Source organism: Lepus europaeus, chromosome 16 (genome assembly GCF_033115175.1).
Source record: "Lepus europaeus isolate LE1 chromosome 16, mLepTim1.pri, whole genome shotgun sequence".
NCBI classification, from domain to species: domain Eukaryota; kingdom Metazoa; phylum Chordata; class Mammalia; order Lagomorpha; family Leporidae; genus Lepus; species Lepus europaeus.
Window position 1 is genome coordinate 46,762,087 of NC_084842.1, and position 26,779 is coordinate 46,788,865.

The 26,779-nt window shown below is 39.8% G+C and overlaps 1 protein-coding gene across 2 annotated transcripts in view; it reads left to right on the plus strand.

Moving 5' to 3' along the window:
• FZD3 (frizzled class receptor 3) overlaps window positions 1-26,779 on the plus strand; it is a 91,508-nt gene that overhangs the window by 20,439 nt on the left and 44,290 nt on the right. For both annotated transcript variants that reach the window (XM_062213471.1, XM_062213470.1), the window contains exons 3-4: window positions 14,899-15,095; window positions 23,591-24,608. In XM_062213471.1, the coding sequence (XP_062069455.1) occupies window positions 14,899-15,095; window positions 23,591-24,608 (1,215 nt within the window). The remainder of the gene's footprint in view (window positions 1-14,898; window positions 15,096-23,590; window positions 24,609-26,779) is intronic.

The window sequence follows — 26,779 nt, forward strand, 5'->3', positions numbered from 1 at the left end:
AGGTTCTAGTCCCGATCGGGGCCGGTTCTGTCCTGATTGCTCCTCTTCCAGTCCAGCTCTCTGCTGTGGCCCGGGAATGCAGTGGAGGATGGCCCAAGTGCTTGGGCCCTGCACCCACATGGGAGACCAGGAGAAGCACCTGGCTCCTGGCTTCGGATCAGTGCGGTGCGCTGGCCACAGCGGCAATTGTGGGATGAACCAACGGTAAAGGAAGACCTTTCTCTCTGTCTTTCTCTCTCACTGTCCATTCTGCTTGTCAAAAAATAAAATAAAAAATAAAAAAATTTTAATAGAAAATCTATCCTGGGTTTATAGTGATATACTCAATTTAAAAAATATTGCTGAGTTTTTATTAACATATTTAAATTTATTTTTGTTTCTTTTTTCCTCAAAATTATCTATTTGCTATATAATATACAAAATAACCTTAAAATTGTGATATGAATGAAGATTACAACATCAACCAAAGAATTTTTTTTTCATTGCACAAAATATAATCTACAAATGGAAAACTACAATCTACAATATAGATTTTATATGTATTTAAAAAACTATAATCTACAAATCTGGAAAGAAAAAAATGATGTGGTTTGACATTGAAAGAATTTTGAATGAAACCTAACAAAAATATTTCTTTAAAGATTTATTTATTTTGAAAGAGTTATAGAGAGTGAGAGACAGAGAGAGGGATCTTCTGTTTGCTGGTACAGTCCCCAGATGACTCACAGTCAGGGCTGAGCAAGGCTGAAGCCAGGAGCTAGGAGCTTTCTCCAAGTCTCCCATGTGGGTGGCAGGGGCCCAAGCACTTGAGCTATATTCCCCTGCTTTCCAAGGTGCATCAGCAGGGAATTGGATTGGAAGTGGGGCGGCCAAAACTTGAACTGATGCTCATGTGGAATGCTGGTGTTGCAGGTAGTAGTTTAACCCACCATGGTATGATACCAGTCTCAGCCATTTCTTATTTTCTTAAATATGTATTTATTCACTTTTCATATACTTGAAAGGGGCCGGCATTGTGGCATAGTAGGTTAAGCTGTCAGCTGCATCACCAACGTCCCACATGGGCTCTAGTTTGAGACCTGGCTGCTCCACATCTAATCCAACTCCCTGCTAATGCGCCTGGGAAAGTAGTAGAAGATAGTCCAGGTGCTTGGGCCTTTACATCCATGTGGGAGACCAGGAAGAAGCTCTGGGCTCCTGGCTTCTGTATGGCACAGCCCCAGCCTTTGCAGCCGTTTGGGGAGTGAACCACTGGATGGAAGATCTCTCTCTCTCTGTATCTTCCTCTTTCTCTGTAACTCTGCCTTTCAAATAAGTAAAAAATAAATCTTTTTTTTTTTTAAAGAAAAAAAGATCTTTCATCCACTGGTTCACTCCCCAGATGCCTGCAACAGCTAGTATTGGGCCAGACTGAAGCCATTTGAGTCTTCCACGTATGTGACAGGGGCCCAGGCACTTGAGCCGCAGTCTGTTGCCTCTCAGGACACATTAGCAGGAAGCTGGATTAGATGCAAAGCAAGTGGGCTGAGATCAACACTCTAATTTGGGATGCTGCTGTCCCAAACGGTGGCTTTACCCAACTCCTCCTATAGCTACATTTTACTACATTGGTTTTGATAGATATTTCTTCCTTCATTCTTCAATTTATGGACATCTGGGTTGTTTTCTGTCTTTTGCTATTACAAATAGTGTATCAGCTGTATTTTTGTATTTTTAATAGCAACCCATAGGTTCCTAGAAGCGCAAATGTATGTATTGCTTTCTTAATATTGCCAAACTACTGTATAAAGGATGTGCCATTTTGCATTCTCACTAGTATTGTAGGAGAGCACCTGTTTCTTCACAGCTTTACTAACAGAATAGATTATGTTTCTTGTTTGTTTTCAACCAGACAAGTAAAAAATTGGTGTATCAGTGATCTTCATCACCTACTTACAGAGGCAAACTCCAAACTCCTTCCTAACTGTTGATATGTAGGGGTTCATTATATGAGAATACTTCAGAAAGTTCCCTATGGTAATGCAAAGTATGAAAGGATTATGCATGGACTTCACAATTTTTTTCCACCTATCCTTCAGTTGCATTTTTCCACATACTTTTTGAAGTCATTTCATACTTTTGGTGAGAGTAGAACAATTGGAGGCAGAACAATTCAAGCCCAAGTTTTGTTACTTATCTATGTGGCAGTGACAAAGTTATAATCACTTTATGCCATTGTTATAGTGGAATTGGTTACAAGGAACAAATCAGGGATGTAAAAATTGCTTTTTTTTAAAGATGTATTTATTTATTTGAAAGGCAGAGTTACAGAGAGGCAGAGGTGGGGGCAGAGAGAGAGAGACAGAGACAGAGAGAGAGAGAGAGGGGTCTTCCATCTGCTGGTTCACTCCCCAGATGGCCACAATGACTGTAGCTGCACCAATCCTAAGCCAGCCAGGAGCGTCTTCCGGGTCTCCCACATGGTGCAGGGGTCCAAGGACTCGAGCCATCTTCTGCTGCTTTCCCAGGCCATAGCAGAGAGTTGGATCCAGAATAGAGCAACCGGGACTTGAACCGGCACTCATATGGGATGCCAGCCCTGTAGGTGGCAGCTTTACTCACTACACCATAGTGCCAGCCCTGAAAATTGCTTTTTAAAATGTCATTGCCAACCCTTGGCCAGAAGATCAAATCCAAAGCATGATAGACATTTACAAATTGGCTCTTATGTACTCTCAGAGTCCATGTACTTTGAGGAGCTCTGTCCTTCACAGTTGCACAAGAACTTAGCATTTGTTCAAAGTACCAACTCTTTGCAGTGCAATCTGCCTAGAAAGCTTTTCTGATATCCCTTTTGGTGAAAATCTTACTCAACTTTCAAGGATTGGCTTGGATGTTACATCTTTGTGAAACTTGGAATGTCCAGAAGGTAGTAATTGTCTCCTCCATACTTATTAGTGTGTTCTATTTGTACCTCTATTTTAATGTATAGGTTGTTATGTTAGAATTATTGACATTTTTTCCCCCTAGAATTTTAACTCCTTGAAACAGAGCTTGTTGGTATACCTAGTATCTAACAGAGCCTCACACATAGTAACTGCTAAATAAATTTTTGAAGTAATTAATGAACTTAAACCATAAATCTCTTAGAGGTGGTGGTAGTCAGGATTATGGTGGTGGTGCTATGCCTAAGCTCTTAATCTCCTGGAGTTGTAATGTGCTTAATGGGGATGATGATAGTAATCCAGTCTCAGGATTACCGTGAACCTGTGAACACTAGCATTTTACTTTGCTTTTTTTTTTTTTTTTATTAAAGTGACTTGAAGCTTTCAGTGTTACCTATTTGCAGCTGTAAGTGGTGTGATTAAAAAAAAAGAATGAAATGACAATTCTCCCATCTCTAGGTCTGCTTATGTCTGAATTTTCTCCATCTTTGCCTATCAGTGTCTTGTTACACGTGATCCACTGTTAAGTTAAAATAAATAAATTTAAAGAAACTCTATGTTTTAAAATTTCAGTTGTCCTTTTTTATTCAGCTCTCAGTGCAGATCCTAAGGCTTAGTATTTATTAAATATATTTTGATTGAATGACTACAACTTAAAGAATAAATTGGTAAAGTTTCCACAAAAAAGGGTGTTCAAAGAGAAGGATGTGGATGGCATCAGGGAAGTCTCAAGTTGTGGGTGGTATTTGAATGGACCTTGAGAGACAGATAGGGTTTTGTTGTTTTAATTTAAGAGAATAGTATAACATGTAAACAATAATTATTAATGTATTATGGGTAGCCTTTTAAGAAAATGAAATTTATTATATTTATACTTAGAATTCATGATTTCTTCTTTGCTTAATATATACTGAACTGATCTTCTGTATATAAAGAGAATTGAAAATGAATCTTGATGTGAATAGAGAGGGAGAGGGAGCGAGAAAGGGGAGGGTTGTGGGTGGGAGGGAAGTTATGGGGGGGAAGCCATTGTAATCCATAATCTGTACTTTGGAAACTTATATTCATTAAATAAAAGTTAAAAAAAAAGAATTCATGATTTCTGTCTTTAGAATATATACATTATCCAGCAGATTTACTTACCTTACTTTTTATTTAGGTTAATATTAATAAGGTGGCTTTCCCTAAATAAACAACATTCTTGTGAAGTGGTTTGAGAAGGCTGTTGTTTGGGGAAATCAGACACTTCTAAATTGAAAATTGTACATACACATCGTGGAGAATTAATTGTATTTAGTCATTTCTGACTTTAGAAATTTTTGAAATTTTAATTTTATATAGTAGAATTTCATTTGAAAAGTTTTATCTCTTGATATAGACCATAATTTAGAACTGTCCATGATATTGCAAGTATTAAAGAGTTTACTTCCTAAAGAAAAGTCAAATTTGTGGACTACTCTGGGAACTCCAGTTTGATTTGTAAAGATAAATATACTCCTGTGACAAAGGCAGGTTTCTGTAAACCAACTCACTGAAAGTCTGTCATATGTTATGGGGCATTTTTTAAAATTAAGATTTATAAAGAAAATAAATCTGTGGATTTAAATGTATTATTGCAAGCCTAAAGATCTTTTTAAAGTTTTGGACCTATTCTCATTAGGAATTTTATTACAAAAATAGTTTTTAAAAGGTCTCATTTTTAATCACTTAAAATTCTTCTAAAAAGTTGTTTTTGAGTAATTTCTTATTTGAACTTCGATCTGAGATAGCTATGAATACTGTTTTTGAATTTTTGAGACCATTCTGCATTTAGTTTCACATTTAATGAATATAGTCATAATATTCCCAAACTCAGTAGGTGCAGTTTCTATGGTTACCAGATCCTTTGTAGAGGCACAAAAGTTGGAATTCTGATTCTCTTGAGTCAAAATTTGGCCTTTGACTCTGTCCCCCTTTCACACCCCAGGCTAAGCTTGGGCTGTTGCTGCGCTTGAAGGCTTGTCAGCTAGCAGGTTCCTATGGTAACAGGAATGGAAATTTGAAAGAAGCGAGGGAATAAGAGCACAAAGGCTTGGTTGATTTGAATTTGAACAAAGAATGGAAGGTTCCATGTAGTGCACCTTTGTTGCAGAAACCAGAAATTTAATTTTAGAAAGTTACTTTCTAGTTTGTAAACTTCCTACCCTGGTCTTGATTTCGCGAACAAAAGTTTTAATGTTTAGGGAAGTACTAACGGTCTTTTAAAATTCAATCAGCTAAAGCTCCTTTTTTCTGCTTCATAGATCTTTAATAGTATCCCTTATGTTATATAGTCTCAACTTTTCAGTCTTTAGGCTCTCTGATTTAATTCTGATTTTGCTGAGATTAAAAAATTGTTAAGATTAAAATCAAAGCAGTTTACATTGTTTTTGTCTAACTTTATTGAGATGTGATGTGTATGTGCATACAATAAACTGCACAGGGCTAAAGTATTCAGTTGATGACAGATCTTGTGACACCATCACCACACAATTGAAATATAAAATATTTCCATCATCTCAACAGCTTCTTTGTGTCCCTTTGTAGTTCACACCTGTCTCCTCCATGTGCCAAATGACCACTCATCTAGCATTATGGATTACTCTTAATTTTCTTGAGTTTTATGTAAATAGAATCGTAATGCACACTTTTAGATCTCTGGATTCTTTCACTCAGCATGATTTTGAGAAAAAAATCCATGTTTGTTTCACTTTTTGAAAATGTCATTTCAGGTCACCTTGTTACAGAAGAAGATTCTGAAGCTTAGAGGTTAGGTGAAACAAATTGGTTAAGTGCAAGCGTCTGCGTAAGAATGCCAGTGTTTGATTCCTGGGTCTATCTTTGTTTCCCAGGCATTATTTTGACCAGGTACCCAAGTTTATGAACATTGACCGTGTCCATTTATATAGCCACACTTCAAGTTATTAAGGACTTAAACCATTTTCTAATATTAGCCTTATTTTTCTCCACTACTTATTCACATATTCCCATTAACAAGTGGAATGTTGTGTGTTACATTTATTGGTCTGAGTGTTCCTAGAAAACTGAATTATCTGTGGAGACTGATTTCCACGCTGGCATTGCAAACACCCGGATATTAATGCATAGAGGCACAGAATTAGAGCAACAAGAGAGCATATTCAAACACTAGTACACCCCATTTCCCTTTTTATTGCTTTTTTTGCTTAGTACTCCTTAAAACAAACAAACAAAAAATCTCGAATCCAACGTTCAACTGCCAAAGAAAGAGTAACAGTAGGGCACATTCTTAGTGCTTGAGTGAAATTGTAAGCACTAGCTGGTACAAAACAGTAGACTTTTTTTTTTTTTTTTTAATATATATGATCTTATCTAAAACTCTTCTCAACCAGTCTTCCAAACAGAGAACCAGCACCAACATTATTTAGGTGAAAACATACACAAGATGAAACAGTGTATTCTTTGGGAACTCCCTTTTTGGGAAGGGATGGTGGGTGCTTTCCCACTCCTACCTTAAAAACCATTCTTAAACACTCCAAGTACAGGACCACTAGCTTGTTATATCTGAGCATATCAGTTGGGTACCTTTATTTTTAAAAACACAAGAGGCCCATAAATCTGATTATTTTCCTTGGTTTGTTTATTTTTTATTGGTTACAAGCTCTCAGATAATAAAATTCATGTATTATTGAACCTTTAACTGGCTGGCATGCATTCCTGTCAGTACCCCATACATTTTGCTGAGTGAAACCAAGGAAAATACAGTCTAACTATATTTGTCCAAAATAACCTACTGCAGCAGAAATGTAGCATACTGGCTTAGTACAAGCTTCTCTTCTTGGAGTCTTCCATAACTTCTATGGTTTCAGTGTTGCCATACTTCTCAAAGTAGTCTCTCAAATTATATTTCTCTGTGTCTTTAACACCACCAACAAAAATCTTCTTCGCTGTTAGATGGGCACCAGGCTTTACTGAATCCTCTCTAGAAACAGCTCTGGTACCACAATATGTCCATCAACCTTGTGTGGTCGAGCACACATGGCTGCATCCCCTCCTTCAACACAAGATTAAGTTACAAAACCAAAGCCCCTGGAACGTTTTGTTTGGGGGGGTCTCTGATTACCACACAATCTGTGAGTGTGCCCCATTTCTCAAAATGTTCTCTCAAGCTATCACCTGTAGTTTCAAAGCACAGACCACAATAAACAGTTTGCTCAGCTGCTCTGGTTTCTTTGGATCATGGCCCTCCATTTTGAGACCGAACTTGCCTCTTCCAACTTGAGTTCAACATGGGACTAAGAGCATAAATTTTTGTTTAAAGATTTATTTATTTATTTGAAGACAGAGAGAGAGTTAAAAGTCTTCTATCCACTGTTTCACTCCCCAGATGGTTGCAATTGCTGGAGTTGAGCCGATCCGAAGCCAAGAGCCAGGAGCTTCTTCTGGGTCTCCCTTGTGGGTGCAGGGACCCGAGACTTGGACCATCTTCTGCTTTCCCAGATCGTAGCAGAGAGCTGGATTGGAACTGGAGCAGCTGGGACTTGAACCGGCACCCATAAGGGATGCTGGCACTACGGGCAGCAGCTTTACCTGCTTTGCCACAGTGCTGGCCCCATAGAATTGTTTTTGTAGTGTCCTTTTCTGTTAGTTTTGTTTGTTTGTTTGTTTGAAGATATTTATTTACTTGAAAGGCAGAGTTACAGAGAGGCATAGGCAAAGAGAGAAGTCTTCTATCCCTGATTCACTCCCTGAATGGCCGCAATGGCTAGGGCTGGGCCAGGCCAAAACCAGGAGCCAGGAGCTTCTTGTGGGTCTCCCATGTGGGTGCAGGGACCCAAGCACTTGGGCCATCTTTTGCTGCTTTCCCAGGCACATTAACAGCTGGATCAGGACATGAACTGGCACCCATAAGGAATGCAAACCCTATACCAGATAGCTTAACCCACTGCATCACAGGGCTGACCCCTGTAGATTATTTTAGATTGTCTTTCTAACAGTCATAGTCTGTTTAGTCCAATCAGAAGGAGAACAACTCAGCTAGTTAAACAATGGAAATATAATGTAAAGAATTATTAAACTATTACAGGAAAAAAAAACCCTCTAAGATATGCAGAGAAATCTGTAGGATGTTCTAGTACTGGGAACAAACTTGGAAAGGGTCTTCCAGCCCCAAGGATTAAATCTTATTGCAGAAGATATGGTTGTAGCTCGCTGGGTAGAATAGAAGCTCACTTTGTTGCCAGGGCTATAGCTGGTCCACAGTTGCCAGGCTTGCAGATAGCGACCCTTGAAGGCATAGAAGGCGTGGGGCAATTGATAGTGATCGAAAACAGGGGTTAGTGCTTTTCTGTAGGCAGTAGATCTAGAGTATGCAATGTCTGTGTTGAGAGAGCAGTGGAAATGTCATCAGGCTGGTTTGGGACTATGACAGAACATCGTGGATATCCTCACATTTGCACTGCTGACTGGTTGTGGCAGCGTAAGCAGCAGTATTCTTCCTACACTATTGAGAAAGGTTGACATCATGCTCATAATGCCCTTCTTCATGGAACGTTCTTCCAACCCTGAGAAAATTTAACATTATGCTCCCTATGGAGAACTGGTGAAAGGAGTCCTATCCATTATCACAGAGAAGAGAGTCGAGTGTTAATTTGGAGCAGAGAAGTAAAAACTTATCTTGTCACAGGTCATTAGTGCACCCTTAAATCTTTCATCTCTTATACATCCTTTCTAATATTTCCATTTCATACTTTTTTCTTCTCCTACTGCACTGGCTAGGACTGTGAATACAATGTTAAATAGAGTTGTGATATTAGGTAATCTTGCTGTGTCCTTGATCTCAGGGAGAAACTTTCAGTAATTTATCACCAAGTAAGAGGATTGCTATATGTACTTTCTGTAGGATTGAAAATAGTTCCTTCCTTTTCATAATGATTGGATATAGAATTTTATCAGGAAGCCGGTGCCGTGGCTCACTTGGTTAATCCTCTGCCTATGGCGCTGGCATCCCATATGGGCACCGGGTTCTAGTCCCAGTTGCTCCTCTTCCAGTCCAGCTCTCTGCTGTGGCCCGGGAAGGTAGTGGAAGATGGCCCAGGTGCTTGGGCCCCTGTACCCGCATGGGAGACCAGGAGGAAGCACCTGGCTCCTGGGTTTGGATCGGCACAGCACACCGGCTGTAGCGGCCATTTGGGGGGTGAACCAATGGAAGGAAGACTTTTCTCTGTGTCTCTCTCACTAACTCTGCCTGTCAAAAAAAAAAAAAAATTTTATCAGATGCATTTATTGCATCATTGTGTTTATCATATTTGTGTATTTTCTCCTAATGCTATCAAATATTAACTATCGTATATCCTTGTGAAAAATTCCTTTGGTGTGATGTGTATTTTTTAAAAATATATTGCTGGGGGGCCAGTGCTGTGGCGCAGAGAGTTAACGCCCTAGGTCTAAAGCAAGCTGCAGAAGCAGAGAGAAAGAGATAGACAAAGAGAGAGGGAGCTCTTCCATCCACTGGTTTACTCCCCAAATGCTGGCAGTGGGCAGGACTGGAAACTTAATCCAGGCTACCCACATGGGTGGCAGGAACCCAGTTTCTTGAGCCATCACTTCTGTCTCCCAGGGTTTGTAACAGCAAGAATCTGGAGTCTAGAGCAGAATTGAGTGTCAGTCTCAGGAACTCTGATATGGGATGTGGGCATCTTCACTGGAATCTAAACCATAAACCAGTAAGCCAAATGCCCACCCTCCTTTAACTTTTAACCTATGTATATCCTTATATTGAAAGCATATTTTCTTTGACAGTATTGTTTTTCTGTTTCCTTGTTTTAGTCTTTTACTCAGTTTTCACTTCATTTACATTTAATGTAATTAGTGATATCTTTGGATTTGATTTTTTTTGTTGTTTAATTTGAGAGGTAGAGTTACAGGCAGTGAGAGGGAGAGACAGAAAGGTCTTCCATCCATTGGTTCACTCCCCAAATGGCTGCAACGGCCGGAGCTGGGGTGATCTGAAGCCAGGGCTATTTGATTTTATCAAACCAATCTTTTTTTCTCTCCTATCTTGCATTCTTTTTTTAAAGACTTATTTATTTACTTGAAAGGCAGAGTTACAGAGAGGCAGAGGCAGAGAGATTTTCCATCTGCTGGTTCACTCCTCAAATGGCCACAACAGCTAGAACTGGGCCGTTCTGAAGCCAGGAGCAAGGAGCTGCTTCTGGGTCTCCTACTTGGGTGCAGGGGCCCAAGCACTTGGGCCATCTTCTGTCACTTTCCCAGGCCATAGCAGAAAGCTAGATCAGAAGTGTAGCAACCAGGTCTCGAACCTGTGCGCATACAGGATGCCAGGACTGTGCTACAGTGCTTACTCCCTTGTATTCTTTTATATTATTGTTTTCTTCTTTATTACCTTGAGTTGTGCATTCTTTTATTGCTCACCTTAAAAACTATGATATGTACCGTTGACATTCTAATAAAAATAATTACTTCACAATTCTTATTCCACTGTCCCTCCATCTTTTCCATTTTGTTATTACACATATTGTTTGAGATTTTTCTGTTAGCACAAAGAGTGTTCAATTATATTTTCCCAGATATTCATCCTTTTGAGTTTTTATCTTAGATCATTTTCTTTCTGTCTGAAGAACTTTCAAGCATTTCTTTTAGTGCAGGTTTACTGATGACTAATTTTTCTGTTTTTAATCTATCTAAAAATGTCTTTTCCTTCATTTGTGAAGAATGTTTTAACTAAATATGGAATTATACATTGACAGTTATTTTCTCTTAACTCTTTAAGGCATTCCATTTTCTGGTTTCCTAGTCAGTGTGAATATTATTGTTGCTACTCTAATGTGCCTTTTCTGCTGACTGCCTTTAAGATAGTTTTCTACAATTTAAATAAGAAAAGTCAATGTATGGTTTTCTTGTATTTATCCTTAGTATTTGAGGAACTTCTTGAACCTGTGTGTAGTTATCTGTAATCAGTTTTAGAAAATTCTCAATCATCACCTTTCTATATATTGCCTTTGTTCTATTTTCTCTGAGTTCCCCTTTTGAGATTGTAATTGTTTATGTTAGACCTTTTCATATGCATTTCATGTCTCTTCTGTTCTTTTCTGTTTTATTTGCATGGTTTTTTTTTTTTTTTTTTGGCTTATGAACTTGTGTTTGAACGTTTTCAATTACTTTGTTTCCATTTTGCAAGCCCCATTTTCTGATAACATATAATGAGTTCTTTCAGTAATTATACATTTTAGCAATAGAATTTCCATTTGATTTCCCTTAAAATAAACTGTAATTTTCTGGGGAAATTTTTCATCTTTATTTTCTTGAGTGTATTAGTCATGGTTATAAACACTCTTGTCTTTTCACACCAATATCTGGATCATCTAAATGTTTTTTTCCCTTGGTTTCCTATCATACATCTTTGTCTCTTGGGATGCTCATCAATTTTTTATTGGATATTAGGCATTATAAAGTATTAGTGAGGTTCCAGATGATGTTATATTACTCTAGAAAGTATTCATTTTTTTTTCCTGTTTGGCAGATAAATGAGGGAAGGTCACCTTAATTCAATTAGGGACTATCCTGAGTTGAGGTTGAGTTGCAGTGTTGATAGACCTCTGCCTCTTCTGATTTGATCTGACTGCTAGAATGTAGTCATTCAGATCTTCCAGATAAAAATTGAGTACTCTTATGTTCAGGGCATATATCATGTGGCAGGGCCTGAACTCTAATTCATGTTTCCCTCTCTTGATGAGACTGCCAGAATCTCTGCTGTGCTTCTAAGCTTCATAGCATCTGCCCTGTGCAGTCTCTGAAGTTTCAAATATCCTCAGGAGAGAACTGGCTCTATATCAGGCTTGATCCTTCACACTGCCCCTGGTTAGCTAGGTCTCATTCCTTTCATTGCATTTTGTCTCCATACCCTCTCAAGACCACCAAAAACTCTACTCATTTCTTAGTTCTTTAGCACCAGCCTGGGCAAAGCTTGATTTTCAGTCTCTGGCCTTACATACCCACGTTCAACAAATGCCTCTGTGGAAAAAGTGGCTGCATTTATCAGGCCACCTGAAAGTTCTACTGCATCAGCAGTTCTCCAATAGCTTTAGGTAGGTAACTCAAAAACTTTTTCCTTCTTTTAAAGTAGTTTTTGATAGAAACATTGGCTTACCACAAAGTATTCCATCATATTTGGAAATAATAGTCACATACAGTTTATTATTATGAATCAGTTACCAAGTTCATTTAAAATTCGACTTCAGTTTCTGTGTCCCTTGATTCTCTGAATTATGTATAGGAGGCTTATAGACAATATCCATTAATGTAGAAGGAAATTGATTAGGGACCTTGCTATAGCAAGGAAGTCTAACTATTCTGATAGTCTCTCGTCTGTGAGTCACATCTTTATATAGACTTAAACAGTGTTAAAAGAAGAAAGAAATCAATTATTGCTTAATAGAAAGGCTTGGTAATGAAAATATCTGTAACTAGTTCAAAATAATCATTGACTGTTACATAAACTATTACATAAACAAGGAGAAAAATATTCGGTAGTCAATTTTGATCTGTTCCTGCTGTTAAAATGATTATGTTTGGAGCTACAATTTTTCCGTTTGTATCCTTTTTTTTTTTTTTTAAGATTTATTTATTTACCTGAAAGAGTTACACAGAGAGAGGAAAGGAAGAGAGAGAGAGGGGAGGGGAGGGGAGGGGAGGGAGGGAGGAAGGGAGGGAGGGAGGTCTTCCATCTGCTGGTTCACTCCCCACTTGGCCACAACGGCCGGAGCTGTGCCGATCCGAAGCCAGGACCCAGGAGCTTCTTCAGGGTCTACCACGTGGGTGCAGGGGCCCAAGGACTTGGGCCATCTTCTACTGCTTTCCCAGGCCATAGCAGAGAGCTGGATTGAAAGTAGAGCAGCCAGGACTCGCACCAACACCCACATAGGGATGCTGGCACTAGGATGACGGCCCTACCCACTATGCCACAGTGCCGGCCCCTGTTTGTATCCTTAATATCACATATTATATCAGCTCCATTTGTAGCTTGTAATTTCAATGTTTAAAGAACTGTTTTTTAAAATTTTTAAACGTAAAAAAAAAACAAATTTGAGGCCGGCGCCGTGGCTCAATAGGCTAATCCTCCACCTTGCGGCGCCGGCACACCGGGTTCTAGTCCCAGTTGGGGCACCGGATTCTGTCTTGGCTGCCCCTCTTCCAGGCCAGCTCTCTGCTATGGCCCGGGAAGGTAGTGGAGGATGGCCCAAGTGCTTGGGCCCTGCACCCCATAGGAGACCAGGAGAAGCACTTGGCTCCTGGCTTTGGATCAACGCGGTGCGCCGGCCATTGGAGGGTGAACCAACGGCAAAAGGAAGACCTTTCTCTCTGTCTCTCTCTCACTATCCACTGTGCCTGTCAAAAAAAAAAAAAAAAAAAAAAATTGAGCCAAAGATGAGACCCTTCCTTATCCTCAACTCCAAAATATAACCACTTGTTTCTCCCCCCCTTCTCCTTTTACTGCTTCTGTCTTCTGTTGATACATGATAATTTAAGAAAATATAGAAATTGACATACATAAAAATATTCTTTATCACACCACCAATCAGTAATCACTCTTGAGCATTTTGGTGCTTATCTTTGCTTATCTTTTGAGGTATTTTTCTGTATAAAATGGATAGTATTATGGAACTGATATTGCACAGTGGGTTACGCTGTTGCTTAACCCAACTTAATTCCAACATGGAATGTGACTTTGGATCCCACCTGCTCAACTTCTGATCCAGCTCCTTGCTAATGTGCCCATGAAGGCAGTGGAAGATCGCCCAACTAGTTGGGCCTCTGTCACCCTTGTAGGAGATGGAGATGGATTTCCTGGCTCCTGGTCTCAAAAGTGGCTCTTGTGACCATTTGGCGAGTAGACCAGTAGACAGATCTCTCTCTCTCTCTCTCTGTGTCTTCTCTCCCCTCTGCCCGTCACTCTGCCTTTCAAATAAATAAATATTTTTAAAACATACATAGAAATGAGGACCAGTGTTGTGGTGGGATAGATTAAGCCACCGCCTGTGATGCTGGCATCCTATATGAGCACCAGTTCAAGACCAGGATGCTCCACTTCTGATCGAGCTTCCTGCTGATGTGCCTGGGAAGGCAAAGGAAGGTAACCCAAGTCCCTGGGCTCCTGGCCCCTGGCTCCTGGCTCCTGGCTTCAGCCTGGGCAACTTTGGCCACTGTGGCCATTTGGGGAGTGAACCAGCGGATGCAAGATTTTTCTTTGTCTTTCCATCTCTCTGTGACTCTGGCTATCAAATACATAAAAAATAGATCTTTAAAAAATTTATAAATGGATTATAGTATTATTAGTGGTACTCAGGCCTGCCTCCTTATTAATATTACCTGTAACACTTGAAACATAAATATAGATTATGGTCTGTATCTCATACATAGCCAAATCAAAATCACCAGAGATAGAGCTAAGAAAGTTTTATTTTAAAAAATAAATACTACTGGGGCTGGTGCTGTGGCACAGTGGGTTAATGCCCTGGCCTAAAGTGCTGGCATCCCAGATGGACGCCAGTGCAAGACCTGGCTGCTCCACTTCCGATCCAGCTCTCTACTATGCCTGGGAAAGCAGTAGAAGATGGCCCAAGTCCTTGGGCCCCTGAACCCACGTGGGAGACCTGGAGGAAGCTCCTGGGTCCTGGCTTTGGATTGGCGCAGCTCGAGCCGTTGTGGCCAAGTGGGGAGTGAACCATCGGATGGAAGTCCTCTCTGTCTCTCTCTCTCTCTTTCTTTCTTTCTCTTTCTCCTCTCTCTGTATAACTCTTTCAAATAAACAAATAAATCTTCAATAAATAAATAAATACTCCTCTTCAGAAGTGTTTAATAACCTTCAGAAACTTTTTAAGATGAATGTTGCAATGTAGAAAGGTTTTAGCCTTTATTTAGCTCTTTATCTAATTATTCAATTTTAACTTTTCCCCAGCCATTCCATCCTATGGTGAATCTGGATTGTTCTCGAGATTTCCGACCATTTCTTTGTGCACTCTATGCTCCTATTTGTATGGAATATGGACGTGTCACACTTCCCTGCCGAAGGCTGTGCCAGCGGGCTTACAGTGAATGTTCAAAGCTCATGGAGATGTTTGGTGTTCCTTGGCCTGAAGATATGGAATGCAGTAGGTGCGAAAATCATAGATTTTCACTGATCATTTCTTATGTTACAGTATGTTTGCAATTACTTGTCTTTGTTTATTTTGTTAGCTTTTTTTTTGAAGTGTGTGTATTCATTATTAATTTTGAACAGCAGTTTCAAAGCCTAAGAATGATTTCCTTAGGAATTTGGAAGCACTGAATGAAAAAGGTAAAAAAAAGAAAATATTTCTGTGAAGAAATTTTTAGAGAAATTAAATTAAGAAATGCGTAATCTGGCTGGCGCCGCGGCTCACTTGGCTAATCCTCTGCCTACAGCACGAGCACCCCAGGTTCTAGCCCCGGCTAGGGCACCGGATTCTGTCCCGGTTGTTCTTCTTCCAGTCCAGCTCTCTGCTGTGGCCCAAGAAGGCAGTGGAGGATGGCCCAAGTGCTTGGGCGCCTGCACCTGCATGGGAGACCAGGAAGAAGCACCTGGCTCCTGGCTTCAGATCAGCACAGCGCACCGGCCACAGCGTGCTGGCTGCAGCGGCCATTTGGGGGGTGAACCAACGGAAAAAGGAAGACCTTTCTCTCTGTCTCTCTCTCTCTCTCTCTCTCACTATCTAACTCTGCCTGTCAAAACAAAAAAAATACATAATCAGGAATTCAGTTGATTTTTCTCTTTGAAACATTTTTTTGAGGACTGGCTACTTGTGACTCGGCATCCCATATCTGAGTGCCGGTTTGAGTCCTAGCTCCTTCCCTTCCGATCTACCTTCCTGTTAATATGCCTGGGAAAACAATGAAAGATGGGCCCTGCTACCCACATAAGACCCAGATGGAGTTTCTGCTCCTGGCTTTGGCTTGACCCAACCCTGGCTGTCTCAGCCATTTGGGAAGTGAGTCCAGTGGAAGATCCATTACTCTGTATCTCTTCCTGTCTCTCTGTCACTTTGCCTTTCAAATAAATAAATATTTAAAAAGACAATAAAAAATTTTTTCTGGTTGTAAAAGTAACACAGTTTGGTCAAAATTAGAAAATAATCATTTATTTCCTGATCATTGTTGTAGTTTAAATACCTTTGTGATATAAATATGTTAATGATTAAGGTATTTCTATTTCTTTCTGTCATAAAGTAACAGACCAAATCCAGAAAATGTCATATGCTTTTCAAATTATATTCAACTTATAATACTGTATTTTCTTAAAATTTGAGGATTTGTTTATTAGACATCTTTATACTTTTGTATAAACATTAGTAATATACTACACATGCACTTATCATATGGTGGACTTTTTTGTATTCGCCAATATTTCAAGGATAAATAATAATAAAGTGAGTACCACTGTACCTATAATTATCTAGCTTTGTCCAGTTTTTTTTTTTTTAAGATTTATTTATTTATTTATTTATTTGAAAGAATTACAGAGAGACAGAGAGAGAGAGAGAGAGAGAGAGGACTTCCATCCGATGGTTCACTCCCCACTTCGCCACAACTGCTGGAGCTGTGCCAATATGAAGCCAGGAGCCAGGAGCTTCCTCCAGGTCTCCCATACGGGTGCTGAAGGACTTGAGCCATCCTCTACTGCTTTCCCAGGCCATAGCAGAGAACTGGATCTGAAGTGGAGCAGCCAGGACTAGAACCGGCGCCCATATGGGCACTGTAGACGGCTGCTTTACCTGCTATGCCACAACACTGGCCCCTAGCTTTGTCCAGTTTTAATATTTTTTAATGTTTGCTTCAGACTTTATTATAAGAAATAATACAATGCAGCTAGAACTGAAAGCTCGTCTTTGATCTCATCTTGATCCTAGTCCCTTCTTTCTTCCCTGGGGTGAGGTAATGGTATGATGAATTTGTTGTTAACCATTTTCATGGTTTCTTTTTCTTTATTTGTTATTTATTTATTTATTTGACAGATAGAATTAGACAGAGATAGATGGAGAGAAAGGTCTTCCCTCCCTTGGTTCACCCCCCAAATGGCCGCCACGGCCGGAGCTACGCTGATCCGAGGCCAGGAGCCAGAAGCTTCTTCCTGATCTCCCATGCGGGTGCAGGGCCCAAGGACTTGGGCCATCCTCCACTGCACTCTCGGGCCACAGCAGAGAGCTGTACTGGAAGAGGAACAACCGGCACTAGAACCTGGTGCCCATATGGGATGCTGGCGCTGCAGGCGGAGAATTAACCAAGTGAGCCACGGCGCCAGCCCAGTTTGTTTATTTGAAAGGCAGAGAGAGAGAACTACTGTCTGCTGGTTTATTACTCATACATGCCCATATTTGGCCAGTCTTGGGAACTAAATCCTTGTCTCCCACATTGGTGGCAGGAACCCGATGATTTAAATCATCACCACTGCTTCCCAGGGTCTGGGAAAAGCGGGAAGGTGGAGTTAGGAGCCAGAGCTAGGTATTGAAACCAGGCAGGGGCTGACGCTGTAGCTAATGGGTAAAGCCGCCGCCTGCAGCGCCAGCATCCCATATGGGTACCGGTTCAAGTTCCAGCAGCTCCACTTCCAATCCAGCTCTCTGCTATGGCCTGGGAAAGCAGTAGAGGATGGCCCAAGTCCTTCAGCCCTGGCGTCCGTCCACATGGGAGACCCAGAAGCTCCTGGCTCCTGGCTTCTGATCGGCTCAACTCCAGCCGTTGCGGCCATTTGGGGCGTGAACCAGCAGATGGAAGAGCTCTCTCTCTCTCTCTCTCTCTGCCTCTCCTTCTCTCTGTGTAACTCTTCAGGTAAATAAATTAAAAAAAAAAAAAAAAAAAAGAGGAACTAGGCACTTTGAAGTGGGGATGCAGGTGTCCTAACTGGTGTCTTCACTGTTTGTTTTTATACTTTTACTACATATGTATGTAATCATAAACAACATAATTTTTTACATGTTTTTGTTTATCTTTAGGTCTAATGCATCCTTTTCTTTGCTATGTAGTGGTCAATTATATTACCTTATAGTTTTTTAGCCATCTTCTATTCATGGTCATTTAGGTTATTTGTAGGTTTTTTGTGAACATTTTTTCCCCTTTATATTTTAAATTAATTTTGTTTGTTATCTGACAATAGCCCTTGGAGGTTGGTAAACCAGGTATTGTTTCTCTCATTTGACAGATGGAGAAACTTAAGAAATAAAGCATGTATTAATTTTTTGGAGTCAGCTCATTGACATTTTACTTTTTCATATTTTTCTGTTTCCCACCTGTTTGACTCGTTCTCTTATCTAGCTCCATCTAAGCATTCATCTGTTCCCTCTCCAAACACTGAGGGAGTGTTTACCTTCCCTTTTTTAGAAGTCTGTACATTTTTTTTTTTTTTTGACAGGCAGAGTGGACAGTGAGAGAGAGACAAAGAGAAAGGTCTTCCTTTGCCGTTGGTTCACCCTCCAATGGCCGCCGCGGTAGGCGCGCTACGGCCAGCGCACTGCGCTGATCCGATGGTAGGAGCCAGGTGCTTCTCCTGGTCTCCCATGCGGGTGCAGGGCCCAAGCACTTGGGCCATCCTCCACTGCACTCCCTGGCCACAGCAGAGAGCTGGCCTGGAAGAGGGGCAACCGGGACAGAATCCGGAGCCCCGACCGGGACTAGAACCCGGTGTGCCGGCACCGCAAGGCGGAGGATTAGCCTAGTGAGCCGCAGCGCCGGCCAGAAATCTGTACATTTCTTGATTTTTGTTAACAACAGTTGCGCATTGCTTGGGCATAAATCTTGCTTTAAACCTCTTGCATTTGATTCCTGTTGTTTGGAGCCTTTTAACAGTTTATAAACAAGTATGGAACCTCACTATAATCTTTTTTTTTTATTATTATTATTTTAACAGGATTAAACCTATTTTATGTCCTCATTATGTCCTGTAATTACCGAACTCTGAAATCCTGGCAAATTGATCTTTTATTTATTTTTAAAAAGATTTATTTATGGGGACAGTGCTGTGGCCTAGCTGGTAAAGCCACTACCTGCAGTGCCGGCATCCCATATGGGCGCCAGTTTGAGTCCTGGCTACTCCATTTCCAGTCCAGCTCTCTGCTATGTCCTGGGAAAGCAGTAGAAGATGGCTCAAGCCCTTGGGCCCCTACACCCATGTGGAAGACCCGGAAGAATCTCCTGACTCCTGGCTTTGGATTGGCGCAGCTCCGGCCATTGAGGCCATCTGGGGAGTGAACCAGCAGATGGAAGACCCTTCTCTCTCTCTCTGTGTAACTCTGCCTTTCCAATGAATAAATAAATTTTTTCTTTTAAAGATTTATTTACTTATTTGGAAATCAGAGTTACACAGAAAGAGAAGGAGAAGCAGGTCTCCTGCGTGGGAGACCTAGAGGAAGCTTCTGGCTCCTGGCTTCAGATTGGCGCAGTTCCGGCTGTTGTGGCCAATTGGGGAGTGAACCATCGGAAGGAAGACCTTTCTCTCTCTACCTCTCCTCTCTGGAGAGCAGAGTCCTCATGACTAAATGACTTCCATGAAGACCTCACCTTTTATACCACCACAGTCGGAGTTATGTTTCAGTGTATGAGTTTTGGGGCAACATTCATGCTGGAACACTCATCCCCATACTTTTGATCTTGATCCTAAATTGCTCCCTGCCTTTATTTAGCTTAAGCGTTGTAATCTGTTATTTGAAATAACACTTTTATTAGTAGTTTTGACTCATTTCTATGCTTGTTAGGAACTCAAATGGACCACTTCAACCAATTTCTCACAAATTAATTACATATTTAAAGATTGACTCTTATTTGTAACTACTTCATTTGGTCAGGAAAATTTTGTTAAATCTACTTAGCACCTATGTCCAGTCTCTATCACTTACTCATCTCGTTAAATCCATTTTTCACCTTTTCCCTCTCAACTTCAGCCTATCCTCCTTTTCTGAAAATCATAGGTGAACTAATGATCTGCTACATCCCAGTCCATTCCTTCTCAGTTTCCTTCCAGGCTCCTGTTCTCTTCTCATCTCACTGATGTTTTAACTCTTACTTGTATACCAGTGACTACTGAATCTAAATATATAGCCTTGATATCTCCTTGCTAAGCTCTGAACCTGCATATCCAGCTGTCAGTGGGAATCTTAGCATGGATTTGTCTAAAATACTTCAATTTCAGCATATATAAAACTGATTTTATTCCTTTTCTCATTGTTACGTTCCTTGGTTGTCGTCTTCTGATCCTCCTTCATTGATCCCAACATCCACATCCAATCAGTTATAAATTCTGTTGTTTTTAATTTAACTAACTTTATATGTGTATCAGTCTCTGCCTTATCTGGTTTTATTTATTTATTACGACGTTTATTTATTTAACTTGTTGTGGTCCAGCTGATATCGCTACCCTCATTTTTACACAGTTCAAGTCTGTCTTCTACACAGCTCCTAGTTGCCTTTTATTTATTTAGGTTAATGTTATATGAATGTATTAATTTAACATTCATTGGTTCAACAAATTTTAATTGAATGCCTTTGCTTGCTAGATGCTATTCTAGATAAGCAATATTTAGCTTTTATGGAGCTAAAATTTTAGTGGTAACAAGTGGTAGGAGATAACAGCTAGAGAGATAATGTCAAATAGTAATGGATGCTGCTGAGAAAGAATAGGGTTAGGTGATAGTGATACCATAGTGGAGATCAGATAAACTATTTTCTAGAGTTGTTGGTAAGGAGGCTTTGGACTAGGGATCTCAATGAATTGAGGGAATAAATGATATGAACTTCTAGGGAAGAGTGATTTAGGCAGAGGAAACAGCAGCATATGCAGAGGCTCCGAAGACAAAGCATACAGGCTGAATTGTAAGAACTGGGACTGGCATCCTGGTATAGCTGGTTAAGCTGCTGCCTGTGATGCTGGCGTTCCATATGAGTACTTGTTCAAGTCTCAGCTGCTCTACTTCCCATCTACTCCCCTGCTAATGCTTGTGGGAAAGCAGCTGCAAATGGCATAAGTGCTTAGGCCCCTTCCTGCCACCTAGGGTTCTGGGCGCCTGGCTTCTACCTGGCCAACCCCAGCTGATGTGGCCATTTGGGGAACGAATCGGCAGGTAGAAGATCTCCCCCCGCAACTCTGCCTGTCAATTAATAAATAAATATTAAAAAAAGAAAAAACTGGGGACCAAGTGAATGAGACAGAATGGAAGGTAATAAGATCAGAAAAACACTGGGACTAGAATTCATGTGGCACTGGTAGAATTTGGATTTGACCCTGAATCAGATGGGAAGCCAGTTGAATGGGTTCTAAGCAGAAGAGGCATGATTGTGAATACAGTGGTATCATGTCTGCAGAAGACCACACTGGCTGTGGAAATGGATGTCAGTTTGAGGCTCCCCAGAAATCCAGGTAGTGATGGCTCAGACTAGGCAGTAGCAGTGGAGGAAATGCGAAGTGGTCAGATTCTGTATATATCACAGAATAGAATGACAAGAATTGCTGGTAGATTAGGAGTATAGATGAGAGAGAAGGGACTTCAAGGAAGAACCCCAGGATGTTTGGCCTGACAACTACTCATGGAGATAGGGAAACCTGAGGAGTGGTAATCAAGCATTTGGTTTTAGAAAGGTTAATGATTGAGTTGCCTATTGGACATTCTGGAGTGTATGTTGAGTTGACAGTTGGGTATACAAATGTATCCTAAGGAAATATATGATATTAGTTTGCATGGTTTCAAGTTTTGTATCAACGTTCACATACACACACACATTCCTGCAACATGCTTAACCTCTCCACCTGCATCTCCTGTCACAAGTCTTGTACACTTTATGTTCCAGTCATATTAAACATTCACTGTTCAAACTAAGCCTTTGTTTGAATTTGCTTGCTAGAATACTCACTGACATACTGCTAATACTGATTCAAAATCTTGTGTTGAGGAACTCATTCTATGAAGTATTTTAAAACCACTTCCCATCCTTTTCTTTATTGTTTTTTGTCCCTTACACAGATCTTGATTACTTCCTGTATCACACCGCTGTATTTTATGTAGTGTCTACAAGTTTGTGTTTTCTTCTAAACTCAGAGATAGAGATTCTATTTTTTTGTTTTTAAGTCCTAGTATATTGCAGGATCCCAGTAAATACTTGAATTCACTAACTTTCTGTCATTGGCTTTATAATTCTAAATACTGTAAAGAAAATTATTTGTATTAGAAAATTTAAAAATTGAAGATACTGGTCAACTACAGCATAAGATTGTGTGTGTATTTGGCAAACATAATATCAATGATAGTTTCTTGGAATTTGATGTAGTTAGTGGGAGTTTGAAGCCTTAGAAACTGTCATTGGCAAGAAAATTGAAGATGAAGGGTATTCACAAGAATGATACCCTTAGTCTGCAACACAACCTTGTTTTCTTTATCCTGAGGCTGCTATACCTTCTTAAGTCTGTATTGTGTTTCTTTAGGAGTTTGTTAAAATACAAATTGCTGGACCTTAACAACAAACATTCTGAAATGTAATTTGTAGTGATAGGGACCAAGAGTTCACATTTTGAAAAATATCCTCAATTTTTTCTTATGTACATCAAAATTTAGAGTAAATGAATTAAAGAATATAAGGTTTGAAGAGAAATCAGGAATGGTAGCAAAGAACTAGCTGATATTAGCAGTCTTTTTTTTTTTTTTAAGATTTATTTATTTATTCAAAAGAGTTACAGAGAGGCAGAGGTAGAGAGAGGGAGGTCTTCCATCTGCTGGTTCACTCCCCAGATGGCCTCAATGGCTGGAGCTGAGCCAGTCCGAAGCCAGGAGCCAGGAGCTTCTTCCAGGTCTCCCATGTGGGTGCAGGGGCCCAATGGCTTGGGCCATCTTCTACTGATTTCCCAGGCCGTAGCAGAGCAGTGAATCGGAAGTGGAGCAGCCAGGACTCAAACTGGCGCCCATATGGGATGGCAGCACTGCAGGCAGCAGCTTTACCCACTATGCCACAGTGCCGGCCCCTATTAGCAGTCTTAAAGACCTTTAATAACCAATTGGGTAAGCAGAATGTGAAATGGGAAGACAAGCTCTAAAAATCTAGCCACTTGTTAGAGTATTTAATGCTAATCTAACTCAGAACACTTTGAACCATGTGTTTAGGGAAAGGATTTTTTTTTTTTTTTTTTTTATCTCTTATGCTTAAATCACTCCTATTTGAGTGTAGGCTAAATTCAGGACTATGTTACAGTTTAAAAGGTTAGGGAAAAAAGAGTAACTTTTAGCTACTGTTCTGTTGGAGCTATATAGTTGTACCTATATATTTTCATGCAATGAAGTTTTACTCTAAATAGTATGTCCTTAATATTCTTTATATACTGTTATTAATTGATGACTATGCTTTACTAGTTTAATAAAGAACACTATTTTTGAAGACAAAGCAAAATTGTATATAAAGGAATTTTTTTCTCCCAGCTATTGGAAATTTAGTTATAGGGTGCATATATAAGATAACACCATTTACTTTTTTCTTGCTTATTGTAGTTGCCTTCCAAGGACATAGGAAATATAGATCTTGGGTGCTAAATTCAGAAATCTAAGTTGTTATGTGGTAGTAGATTTCTCCATAAGTAAAAATGGCTTTCATCTTGTGTTTTTTAGGTTCCCAGATTGTGATGAGCCATATCCTCGACTTGTGGATCTGAATTTAGTTGGAGATCCAACTGAAGGAGCCCCGGTGGCAGTGCAGAGGGACTATGGTTTTTGGTGTCCCCGAGAATTGAAAATTGATCCGGATCTTGGTTATTCTTTTCTGCACGTGCGTGATTGTTCACCTCCTTGTCCAAATATGTATTTTAGGAGAGAAGAACTGTCATTTGCTCGCTATTTCATAGGACTGATTTCAATCATTTGCCTTTCTGCCACGTTGTTTACTTTTTTAACTTTTTTGATTGATGTCACAAGATTCCGTTATCCTGAAAGGCCTATTATATTTTATGCAGTCTGCTATATGATGGTATCTTTAATTTTCTTCATTGGGTTTTTGCTTGAAGACCGAGTAGCCTGCAACGCATCTAGCCCTGCACAATATAAAGCTTCTACAGTGACACAAGGATCTCATAATAAAGCCTGTACCATGCTTTTTATGGTACTTTATTTTTTCACCATGGCTGGCAGTGTATGGTGGGTAATTCTTACCATCACATGGTTCTTAGCAGCTGTGCCAAAGTGGGGTAGTGAAGCTATTGAGAAGAAAGCATTGCTATTTCACGCCAGTGCATGGGGCATCCCTGGAACTCTAACTATCATCCTTTTAGCGATGAATAAAATTGAAGGTGACAACATTAGTGGCGTGTGTTTTGTTGGCCTCTACGATGTTGACGCATTGAGATACTTTGTTCTTGCTCCCCTCTGCCTATATGTGGTAGTTGGGGTCTCACTCCTGTTAGCTGGCATTATATCCCTAAACAGAGTTCGAATTGAGATTCCATTAGAAAAGGAGAACCAAGATAAATTAGTGAAGTTTATGATCCGGATTGGTGTTTTCAGCATTCTTTATCTCGTACCACTCTTGGTTGTAATTGGATGCTACTTTTACGAACAAGCCTACCGTGGCATCTGGGAAACAACATGGATACAAGAACGCTGCAGAGAATATCACATTCCATGCCCGTATCAGGTAAGGCAAACTTTGTTATAAATTTCAGAATGTGAAAAGAAGGTGTATTACTATATAGAGTTAATGTTAGCCGTTTGTAAACAATTTCTCATGAACTTTCAACTTCTACATTAAAATTTTAAAGTGAAAATAACTGACAAATATATTGTAGTAAGCATTAATAGACATGTTTATGTGGACATCTTTATTTTAAAATATGACTTACAAGTCTAAGCTATGGACTTTTAATTAGTTTGCTTCTGTTACAACAAAATACTTGTTTGTTGATTCTTTAGAAGTCCAGATTTGTAGGAGAGAATTGCTTTACCAACTCTGACAAGAAGGCACTATTGCTTTCTGGAAGTTCTACTGATGGCCACATTAGGAATTGTTTTAAGAGTTTTGCAAAGATAATAGAACACAGTTATACAAAATTCTTAATGGTCTTGGGTTTTCTTTGCCTACTGAATATTTTGGAATTCACCTTTGAATTTAAAGAGTTCAAAGCTTCCCTTAGTCATAGAATCATAGGATTTTAGATTTAGAAGGGACTTTAGAGGTAGTTTATTCAGGTTACCTCTATAATATAGAGTTCTTAAATGTGTATATGATTTGAAGTTTAGAGGTACTAAGTGACTATGTGCCTACATAGTAAGTATCCAGCTGGAATTTAATGTTAGGAGGGAAATCAAGGAAAGTAACTCAGCAGAATTGATGCTAAAATTTTTTTTCTCCCATCTTAAATCCTTCTCACAGACCTCTACCCCTAGCTGTTGCCATCTCTCCTTCCTTTTAAAACAAGTTTTCTTTATTTTTTATAAATAATTAAGATTTTTTTTTTATTTATTTGAGAGGTACAGCTACAGACAGAGAGAGGTGAAGACAGAGGAAAAGATCATCCACCTGCTGGTTCACTCCCCAAATGGCCACAATGCCCCATCTGAAGCCAGGAGTGAGGAGCTTCTTCTGGATCTCCAATGTGGGTGCAGGTACCAAAGCACTTGGGCCATCTTCTACTGCTTTCCCAGGCCTTAGGCAGAAAGCTGGATCAGAAAAGGAGCAGCTAGGACACAAACTGGCACCCATATGGGATGCCGGCATCACAAGAGGCTTAGCCTACTACCTAGCCTACTACCTTAATGCAGATTGTCTTAAGAGCATTCTAAGGGCGGCACTGTGGCACAGTGATGCAGTGGGTTAAGTCTCTGCCTGCGGCACGGGCATCCCATTAGGGTACCAGTTCTAGTCCCAGCTGCTCTTCTTCCAATCCAGCTCTCTGCTATGGCCTGGGAAAGCAGTGGAATATGCCACAGGCACTTGGGCACCTGCACTTGCTGGGAGACCCAGAAGAAGCTCCTGGCTCCTGGCTTCCGATCAGCGCAGCTCCAGCCCTTGGCGGCCATTTGGGGAGTGAACCAGCAGATGGAAGACCTTTGTGTCTCTCCCTCTCACTGTCTGTAACTCTACCTCTCAAATAAATAAATAAGAAAGAAATCTCTTTAAAAAAATAAATAAATAAATCTCTTTTTTAAAAAAAGTATGCTAATTTAGCGTCTCCTGTTCATCATGTTCCAGATTTCCTGTTTTAAAATATACCACCCTTCTGTTCCCCTAATACTTCTAAATACCTTTATTAAAGTGCTTGTATTTTAAAGGTAACTTTTGTTTACTTGTCCCTTTCCCCATTAGACCATGAATGTTTCACAAGCAAGAACTTTTTTATTTTTTAAATATACTCTGTAGGTTGATGGATGCTGGCAATAAGAATGTGAGAGTATAGATTGAGAAGGAGGGACATTTTGAAGAAATTATAACAGTGGTACTGGGTACAAGGGGTCTGGGGTTGGCACATAGTTAGTGCTCATAAATATATTTGATAACCAAGAATGCCAATTTGCCTTTTATTTTGTAGTGTAACTAGCTCTATATAAAGAATTCTTAAATTGCCATCATGTAATTATTAGAACTGCTTGTTTTTTTTAAAAAAATAAGTCAACTCATAATTTAGAGATCAGAAAAAAATGAATAATTGAATTCTACATTTCTTATCAATTTTCTAGCTAAAAACTTTTAATGTGAATTTTTAGACCTGAAGGTAAGTTAGCAAATTTTACCTCAAATAAGAAAGGAAGAAATGGTTTAATTACATCATATGCTTTTCCATATAAGTTTTCTAGGATTCCAAATACATA